At 32.4% G+C, this 10,813-nt stretch overlaps 1 protein-coding gene across 1 annotated transcript; it reads right to left on the bottom strand.

Moving 5' to 3' along the window:
* Window positions 1–2,433: 2,433 nt before the first annotated feature.
* LOC134722718 (uncharacterized) lies at window positions 2,434–5,491 on the bottom strand. Its single transcript, XM_063586340.1, has 2 exons — window positions 5,383–5,491; window positions 2,434–3,579 (listed from the first exon to the last, which is right to left on the bottom strand). The coding sequence occupies exon 2, from the start codon at window positions 3,511–3,513 to the stop codon at window positions 2,434–2,436; it is 1,080 nt and encodes a 359-aa protein (XP_063442410.1). The 5' UTR covers window positions 3,514–3,579; window positions 5,383–5,491.
* Window positions 5,492–10,813: the final 5,322 nt, after the last annotated feature.

Below are 10,813 nucleotides of genomic sequence, written 5' to 3'. Positions count from 1 at the left end.
TATATATGCTCACGTACAGAAAATGTGTGTTCACGCATGCAGAAGAATATCTCCCATGCAAAGTTATCAGTCCTTGCTCTCTATCAATATCAACTCTGTATGGGAGATTGACCGTTTTGCGGGAAAATAAGAATGCCTACTCAAACCCAATTCCATCCGAAAAATTATTACAGAAGAGTGTCCACCATGAACTTGCACTGCATTTTCATAAATATAGTTAAATAGAATGATTTTTATATATATGTGACTGTAATGTACAAATTTTAATATAATATATAACAACAAACCAGAGTTTACTAATTTGTATCACTACAATATAATAGTTATCACGGTAAGGTTGAATTCACTGTCAAATATGTATCATCCACGCACGAACTTGTCTCAGGTATACAGATGTGATTTGTTTTCTGAGACAACTAGTGCTTGTGACAATCCACAAGAATTTGCGGTCATCCGATGTTCAGTACTTCAGTACTTTAATTTAAATGATGTTACAACTTTCTTTTAACATTTTACAATGTACAAATATCCCGATATCGTCAGGTAGAACCGCTGCAAATAGAAATTTACTGTGCTTATCCAGTGATCTTTGGGGTATCACATTTGCAAAGACCAAAACAGTTTACCAAATTGCAGTCAGATTTCTACTCCAACTAACAGATCAACTGGTAAAATATTTTAGCAGATTGCTCAAGTGAAATGTTGTTAGGATGAAGTGAGTGCTGTTAATTAAAAAGTTATACTTACCATCCAGATCCAGTCAGTTGATCCCTTTGCCAATCATTTCTAACACAAATAATATCTTACTATAGTATGAGTCACTGAATAAAATGGTCTAATTTTAACATGGAAACTTCTATCATAAATAAATATTATAAATGAATAGTTCAAAACATTGTTTTGTAGGTGTATATTTTATAGCTTTGTCTTCTAAGATGAAGTTATTGTGCAATTGTGATTCGAATAACATTTTGTATACAAATTACTGATCTGCTGGCATTAAAGGGAAATAATTTACATTACAAATAATCAGCAAAATTTTGTTCTGTCTGACAAATATCAAATTTCCCCATTTAATTTGTTTGTAACATTATTTCTGTTTTATTTAACTTTTATCCTCTGTTCTAAAACGAACAATGAAACTTATTTAATGATGAAAGACGATTAACAGCTGTTTTGCAAAATGTTGAATTGTTCAAAGTATAAGGGATTGTCTACCAAGGAGCACAAGATAACTTATAAGCATTATTTTGCAAAAACTTTCTAATTTGTGTTCTACATGCCCTTCAACTTCATACTAATTTTGCATTTCATTTTTTTTATGAATCTTTTGAAGGCAAAATCATCAGCCTAGTATCATTGATTAAATTTTATGTGTACATTTGAACTCAATATAAATTATTTCCCTTTAATGACAGCAGATCAGTAATTTGTATACAAAATGTTATTCGAATCACAATTGCACAATAACTTCATCTTATAAGACAAAGCTATTAAATATACACCTACAAAACAATGTTTTGAACTATTCATTTATAATACTTATTTATGATAGAAGTGTCCATGTCAAAATTATACCATTTTATTCAGTGACTCATACTATAGTAAGATATTATTTGTGTTAGAAATGATTGACAAAGGTATCAACTGACTGGATCTGGATGGTAAGTATAACTTTTTATTTAACAGCACTCACTTCATACTAACAACATTTCACTTGAGCAATCTGCTAAAATATTTTACCAGTTGATCAGTTAGTTGGAGTAGAAATCTGACTGCAATTTGGTAAACTGTTTTGGTCTTTGCAAATGTGATACCCCAAAGGTCACTGGATAAGCACTGTAAATTTAAAACTGTTAGTCGCGCTGAAATTTGCACTTCAACCTGTCATTTAATTGTACAATTAAATGAGACTTACCTTAAGTCGAAATTTGATTGTAATTTTGTTGAACCTATTTATGCTGAGAGTTAACATGAGAGTGCGCATGTCGGTCACAGAGGTCACTTTTCAGAGAATGTAACAGAGCACATAGTACACATGATACAATAGAAAAGCAAAGAAAATTGGGAGGGAATACGGGTGGGCATGTTAACTCTCAGCATAAATAGGTTCAACAAAATTACAATCAAATTTCGACTTAAGGTAAGTCTCATTTAATTGTACAATTTTATTGAACCTATATGCTGAGAGTACCATGAGATTTCAGAGATATGTGATCTGTTACACATAACCAGTCTTTTATGTCGATATAATCAGGCATAAATAATTACAAAGTGGTAGTTAACTTGTATTCTTCCAAAGTATAACTAAACAATATATACATACATGTACACATAATTACATGATATATGCAACTTAATAGTAAACTGTTCATAGACATTCTAACTAATCAGTTTGACAATTTTTGACTACTCAAAACTTTGACACTAAAATTATCGTTTTGAAACTGGTCTGTTATAAAACTTTTTAAATGTTGAATCATTTGACCATCCTGCAGCTTTTGATATTGTGTCAATAGAAGTAGCACATTGATAAGCTGCTGAGGTACTAGCTGATCTAGTACTATGTGATTTATAAATTGTAATATCTATACCAGCCAACTGCAGAACAGTTTTCACCCAACGTGCAATAGTGGCTTTAGACACATGTTGATACGGTTTAACACAGCTTAAGATTAGCTTTTGAGTTTTTCTGAAGGAAGATGTTCTAAGTAAATATTCCTTAAAAACAGTAACTATACAAAGTCTATCATTATCAATAAAAGCTGGCAACTCTATTGGTTGTAAATATGATCCAGGCTTCGAACATTTTAATAAAGTTCTTACATCTATATATATGCTACTATCTGTAACATTTATGTCATCCAAATCAAAACAATGAATAGTTTGTAACCTTTGACCTGTTAATAATAACAGTAATGTAACTAACTTATACGATACAATACGCAAAGACAACATGTAAACTGGTGTTAATGTCATAAGATATTGTAACACTATATTAACATCCCATGTCTTTTGATATCTAGGTAAAGATGGTTTAAGATTAAAAATACCTTTTAAAAATCGCTTCACTAGTGGCCATTGACCAACCGTTATTTCTCTATTTACTGACAAAAAAGAAGATAACATACTTCTTGCAGTGTTAATAGCACTATAACCTAAACCTTGATTATAAAGTAATGTTAAAAACTCTAATACATTTAACTCAGTGGCTTTAAATATATCGATTTCCCTTTCACTGCAAAATGACAACCATCTTTTGCAATATGTCCAATATTGTTGTTTGGTAGCCGGTTTCCATGATGATGCAATAATGTCGGAAGCTTCTTTTGATAGTCTATAACTTTGAAACAGTTCCCCGATATCCTGAAAACTGCTAATTTTAATTTCACTATGTGATGTTCTATTGTCGGACTTTGAGGTTGAAAAAGTAGATTTTTCTGGCTGTTTATCATAAATGAATCTGCCACTATTCGGTGTAATATCAGTGGAAACCAGTTTTGGGTATTCCATAACGGTGCAACTAACGTCATGTCTGCTTTGTCCTTGTCTAGTTTTTGCAATATCTTCCCAATCAGACTGAAAGGAGGAAAACAATAGCAATTAATGTTATTCCATTTGATTGAAAAAGCATCTACTGCTTCTGCATAATTATCAGGAAAATATGAATAGTAACGTGGTAACTGATGATTAATCTTAGATGCAAACAAATCCACATCATGTGGTCCAAATAAACTTTTATAATATGAAAAACATTTTCATTTAATTTCCACTCAATGTCAACATTTATTGATCGTGAGAGGCGATCTGCCTCTATATTTGCAACTCCAGGCAAATAAAAAACAGTTACCCAGATTTTTCTATTAATACACCAATTCCATAATTCTTTTGTTAACGTGTTTAACTTCAGAATGCGACCACCCATGTTGTTAATGTAATTCAATGCCCTATGTCATCTACATATACTTGTACATGAATATTTTCCTTGAAAGAACAAAACCATTTTAATGCTAGTAATACAGCTTTAAGTTCTAGAAAATTGATATGATTTTTCTGTTCTTCATATGACCAAAAACCTTTGGTTTCTAACAGTGTATCTTGCACAACTGCACCCCAACCCTTGCTCGAACTATCCGTCTTAAGAATAAAGTCAGGATCCTTTTGATTTATCAGGTTGAAACTGGATTTAACATTATTTACCCACCAGTTTAAACAGAAATATTATCCTCTGACAAAATAATTTTTGCATCAAAATTTCTATAATGACATTTCAATAATGTATCCTTGGTAATTTCTAATGACTTGATATATAAAGGTGCAAACTGTACACCAGGTTGTGTCGCTACTAACTTTCCAATTACTTGTGCAAATTCACGTATTGTAATCTCTTTCTTTAAAATTAATCGAGAACATAATTTTGCAATGTTATCTGCCTTTTCTTCGGTTAATGTTATACGCATTGTGAGTGAATTAATTACAAATCCCAAAAACACAATAATTTGAGTAGGCTGAAGAACAGATTTATCTGGATGTATTGTAAATCCGAGATAATCCAACAATTTTACTGTGTCAGTTATATTTTTTTGACATTCAGCGTATGTTTTGCTGACAAGTAAACTATCATCAATGTATGGTGTATTACAATAGTTTAAACATATTTATTTATAGTGGATTGGGAAACAAGTTTTACAACTTATATTAATCCCTTTCCACTTTGCGGGTGCGAGTGCTGCCTTGTACAATGCCCTTTACTCCTTAATTTTGAAAAAACAACTTTCAAAATTTTTGTAAAAATTGACGGAGCTGTAGTTAAACCATTTGGAAAACAAGTATATTCATACAAAACATGTTTCCAATAAAATCTTAAGTATTTTCTGTCCTTTTTGTCAACCTTCACAGAATAATAGGCATCTTTTAAATCGACAGATCCAAACCAGCAATTTTTAGAAATGCTAGTCACAGCTGTTTTAAAAGTTTCCTTTTTGAAATGAATATGTTCAATATCAAGATTTAACTGTTTTAGATTTAAATTACTCTATAAGTACCATCTTTCTTAGGTCTCACAAAAATATTTGAGACATATTGATCTTCAATTTGAGTTACAGGTTGAATTATTCTTTTTGTTATAAATTTGTGTATTTCTTGTTGCACATATTGATTTTCTATAGCATTAAAAAGTGGGTGTGGTTTTTTAATCTGTGTAGGTATGTTTTCAAATTCTAGCTTATAACCTTTGATTATGTCTAAAATCCAATAATCAGATGTTAATTCTTTCCAACGATCAAAAACAATGATATTTTCCCTCCAATAAAATTGTTTGGAAAAATTTTGTAATTGTTCACCAGATATACATGTATCAAGTAATTGATGATTTGTACTTACATCACTTGCACTTGCAGATACAACATGCTCTACTTTTGATCTTTCTTTTTCTTCTTGTATTGAGTCTTGTTGTAGTCTAAAAAACTACCATCATTGTATTTTGGTTTTTTGTTGGGTACATGTGCCTTAGGCTTGCCACCATCAATTTTGCGCTTTCTCTTTTCAAATTTGTGAGACGTCCCGCCACGCCCTCTGGTGGATTGATGAAATCCAGTTGATTTTTCATGGCCGACTTTCTTAAAAACACTGTTCTCGGCATCCATTTCTTTTATTTTCTCTTTTATGTCGTCTCCAAATAGCATGTCTGTAACCGGTGTTGTATCATCACACAACACTTTATATTGTGGCTGTATGTCACCTTTTATAAAACTTCTACGTCTGAAAGTTATTTCACTAAATGATACTTGCAGCATTTGATAAGTGTCCTTACATGTTACAGTGTAAGATTGTACCTCTTGTATTGTTATAGGTTGTTGATTCGATGATTTTTGTAGAAACATGTCCATCATGTACATCATGGGGCAGACTGACTTTGCAAGTAAATTCTGTAAGTGTTGCAACTTGAGATCAACATCTTTATTTCTTGTCGTCATTTGTCTCCAAATGCCTACAATTATTATTAAATTATTGATAGTTTCATAAACTTGACCTAGAAATATAGTACATGTACATGTATAATATAAATATATATATATATATATATTTATTTTGGATTATGTTGAACCAAAACTAAATAATATTACTTTATAAACAGTTTTATAAACCTACATGGATAAATAGAGACATTTTACTTATTTACATTATGTAATAAATATGTCAGTCTGATCAGCTCTGCTGGAAAAATCCAAAACTATAGTAATTTTGGTTACAGTAAACATTTATGATTATAGTTATATAATTCTTATAATCTCACCTAGGAACTTTAAGGCTGCTAACATTTGCAGGCTTGTTATATTTTTGAGTAAGTTCTTTAAGCTTGTCTTTATTAGGTCTTGATCTAAGTCCTTGGTTCATGTAACCAGCCAGATCAGTGTTTATCTTTGGCCCAGACAGTTCCTCTGTACTGATAAATTCTTTCATAGATTCTAGGACATTAACATTGTCATTTTTCTTGCTAGTAATTTCAGCAAGTTCCTCATCTCCTGACCAATCATCATCGCTGTCATAGACACTCTCGTCATTACTTTCAGCGCTTGATATATCAGAATATAGTTGTTCTGATTGTTCAGATTTGTTATTATTTACATCAAATAATTTGTCCAGTTGCAATTGATAATCGTCATGCTGTTTGTTATGTTTCTTCACCACAGGTGCTGGTGTCCTAGAAATCGTCGCCGATTTTCTAGAATTGTTTTTATTTACATTGTTGCTACTTTCAGTAGTCGAAAACATCTGTTTTTTCATCATGTTTTGCATGAGAATTTGATTTTGCAACAAAATGTTGTAAACATCCGGTATCACTTCCGGCACTCTATCTTGATTGACAACTGAAGCTCCGCCCCCAATCGCGGCGTTTTCAACAGTTGCTTCAAAAATGTTGTCATTAATATCGTCATTGATATTATTACCAGGCGAAATAAGCCTTGTTGGAATGAAACTTTTGTCAGTATTCGAACTGTTCTTGGCCAAGCCAGAAAGTTCTTGTAACGAGTTTATGCTCGATTGGTCAGCCATTATGTTAAAGTTACATTGGCGACAACGTGACAAAGTTATCCATCACAATCAAAACACATCGAGAATAGATAAAATCCAAAACTATGTATCAATTTAAAGATCGTATTCCTTAAATTACGAAAATCATAATATCCAATTAAAATAAACTTATATATCCATTATTTTCTACGAATTTAACGGAGCAATTAATCCATGATTTGACCTCCTTAGACCTATTTGCGCAGTGACCTCTGTGACCGGCATGCGCACTCTCATGGTACTCTCAGCATATAGGTTCAATAAAATTTTCTATATCTGCGTCAAACAATGTAAGGTAATACGTGACCGAAATTAACTTATCTATTGATTTGAATTTCATTATATTAATCTTTTGCAAGGCTAGTAAGTTTGATAAGATGAAAAGTCGGTTCACTACACTGGATTCACGATTATCAAGAAATTATGCACTTGCAAAGTGTTCCATTCAGACACGTCATTTCGAAGGTAAGATCAATCTCATCTATTCAAATTAATTGTAATTGTGATTGCAATCTCTGTCAAATGCCGTTGACACAAGTCAAGGTCTAAAATGCAGACAAGGTTTATTAACACCTTTTTGAGACCTTTATTTAAGGTATGATGTCTTCCATAACTATAGTTGTTTCTTTTTTTATACCATTCGTCTCGTGTTATTTGCCGTATGTTGATGTCAGTATAAATGTAATTAGAAACGCTACGTTAAGGACAGTTTAACTGACGGAGAAAAAAAACCCATTTGTTTCCGATTTTGTCTAGCATGCGACATGATTCGTAAAATGCAAGACATAAAGAAAACAATGAGGCGGCGGTCAAAACTGTTTGTATAAAGCTTTATATATCGGAGGATAGAAGAACTGAATATTTCATACTTTTCTCTTTTTTTTTCGTATTATTTTTTTATTCTTTTTATCAGAAATGGGATAACTATATTTTGTATATGGGTTTCTCGCAACGTCTGCAAGTGCGTTAGCCAAGGATAATCTGATCTCGACCTCATTGCATTTATCAGTGCTCACACTTATTGTTACACGAGAAGATCCGTTTCTTAAATTTCATAAGCAGAAGGTCAACTGTGTGTTTATGTCACAGTGGTAATCATTCGATCAAGATTATCGTAGTCAAACTCAGAAATCTACCAATCAAAACATACAGTTTACTGCTTCGAGCTCAAATCTTGTACCCCGGATACCGTGTAATTTTTTCTGACCAAGAGCCCATCAATATTCTTCAGAAAATTTTGCACATCTGTTTATCATATATATGTAAATAATATTATTGTTTCACTTGTTTTAGTAAACTGCTAACAAGAGGAACGACTCAATCAGGAAATTTTTACTTCATCTAAATTTCCAATGGCAGAACTGGAAATGCATTGTGAGTGAGCCTTGTGAACACAATGGTGAGGTTAATCCTGCCGTGACTTGGTGCTCTGATTGCGAAGAAGGATTTTGTAATTCTTGTATACGAGTTCATAAAGTTATAAAGCTATCAAAACATCATCAATTAATTTCTATAGTAGACCGTATCAAGACAGACCAGTTGAAAATAAATCGTACGTGTGATGAACACAAAAAGCCCCTTGGATATTTCTGTTCCCAACACGATAAAATTCTTTGCCTAAAATGTGTACAACTGCACCATAGTAGTTGCGATATATCTGATCTTACCGATGCATCAAACGGAGCTAAAACTTCCACAGCCCTATCAGACGTAGAAACAACAATACATGAACTCTTGAAGAACCTAGAACTAAACATCGAGAAACGCAATGAGGCAGATGAGGATTTAAAACTTCAAAAAGAAAAGGTCATGACAGAATTCAAAATATTTCGGCAAAAAGTGAACAATCAACTGAACATCCTACAAGATACTCTGCTTAAAGAACTCACTTCCTGCTACAAAAAGCACCAATTGAAACTTAATGACTACAAAAATAGATTTTTGCAGCAACAGAAGAGTCTTTTACACCACAAGGAAAAAACAAAAACCTTAAAGACATTAGCTTCTGATACACAAACCTTTATTGGCACAAAAGAAATAAATGTGTTAGTCAGCAAAGACGTGAACTCAATAAAAGAAACAATCAGACAATATCCTGTGTACAATATTTACTTGTTATATGATTCTAAGCTAGAATCTTTGTTATTAACCATAAAGAGATTTGGCGTTGTCAAAGTCGAAACAACAACTGGTTCCCAGTAATTTATTGAACCAAAAGAGAAACAGGCACAAGAATTGAGTTCGCCAGTTTCAACCAAAAGCAGTACAATAAGCTTGAAATTAAGAAGACGAATCAACCTACCAGCTGTCAGCAATGATATGATGTTGAAAAGCTGTGCCGTATTACAAAATAAAAAGCTGATGTTTGCGGACAGCAGTAATAAAAGGCTTATAATTCACGCAGAGGGTGGGGAATTTGAACGTTATGTTCAACTTGAAGATCAACCATTCGATATCACTGTTCTAAACGAGAATACTGTATATGTCACATTTCGACGTGGTAAAAACTTGATAGTTGCTTTTGATTACGTGAACAATCGATTTAAGGAAATAAAAGGCATTACAAAAACTGGTGACATTTCTTTTTGGGGAATTAGTCATAATAGTAATGGTGACTTATTCATTTTATCTTTTCCGGAAGGAATAAAAACCATCACTCGGGACGGCGTTGAAAAACTTATCCGCCTTAATATTCGTAATATTTATAATCTAACCATAGATAACAGCAAAATGTACTTTACAAGTAGAGATAATTACACTTTGCACTGTTACGATACATCCGGAAAGAAGATGTGGAGCTTCAAACATGACAATCTGAGATGTGGTTCTAGTTCATCTCTATCACTAGCTACCGACGGTCAGGGAAATATTTTCGTTTGCGGTCCATTGAATAACGTTGTTATGTGTGTGTCAGATGATGGGGAAAGGCACAAGGCTATTCTTGACAAAACTGATAATCTTAATAAGCCACGGGGAATATTCTTTGACACATTATCAGGAAGGCTTTTAATATGTAACCAAGAAAATGGTTAGGCTGCACTTTATGACACAGTATATGGAAACAAATAGCTGTTTGTGTCCTTGAATTCATCACATACAATAAAAGTTTCCTACGGAAAACGTGGGAAAATAACACAAAAACAAACAAACAACTGAAGCTTAAGTGGGTAGAAACTGTTTCAAAAATAATAATGTCAAAATTGAGTTTTAACAACGTTATTCAATATTTTAACTTTGGATAAATATTATTCTTCACAATAGATAAACTCTTTGCTTGCTGCGAATGATTTTTAGTACTATTGTAATTGGTGTCATAATTATAGTATACTGCTCTGTTTATTGGTTGTTTCCCATCATTGCATTTTAAAAGTTAAAAAGCTTACTTAAAAAAATAAGATTCAAAAAGCCACTATTTTTCAGACATAAAAGTGATGAAAGTCAGACGTTATTTCTTTCATAAAGAGAACCGTCGAAATTGTATGGCCTGATGTCAATCATTAAAAGTATGGAAAACTCCAGATACTTATTTACTTTAAATAGTAAAAAGTTACCGGAAAAATATACTTATATCGAAACTGTGGTGTAGTAAACGAGCAGTATGATATATTTTCAACAAAGTTACTTGCTTTAAAATCTCGATGCCATTTGATGAAGTTGTTAAACACAGCGCCATCACCAGCAAATAAGTTCACTGTTTAAAGTTTGTAGGAAAATATATTCGATAAATATTATAAAAGTA

Source organism: Mytilus trossulus, chromosome 6 (assembly GCF_036588685.1).
Source record: "Mytilus trossulus isolate FHL-02 chromosome 6, PNRI_Mtr1.1.1.hap1, whole genome shotgun sequence".
Taxonomy (NCBI): Eukaryota; Metazoa; Mollusca; class Bivalvia; order Mytilida; family Mytilidae; genus Mytilus; species Mytilus trossulus.
This window is presented reverse-complemented; position numbering and strand designations above follow the sequence as displayed.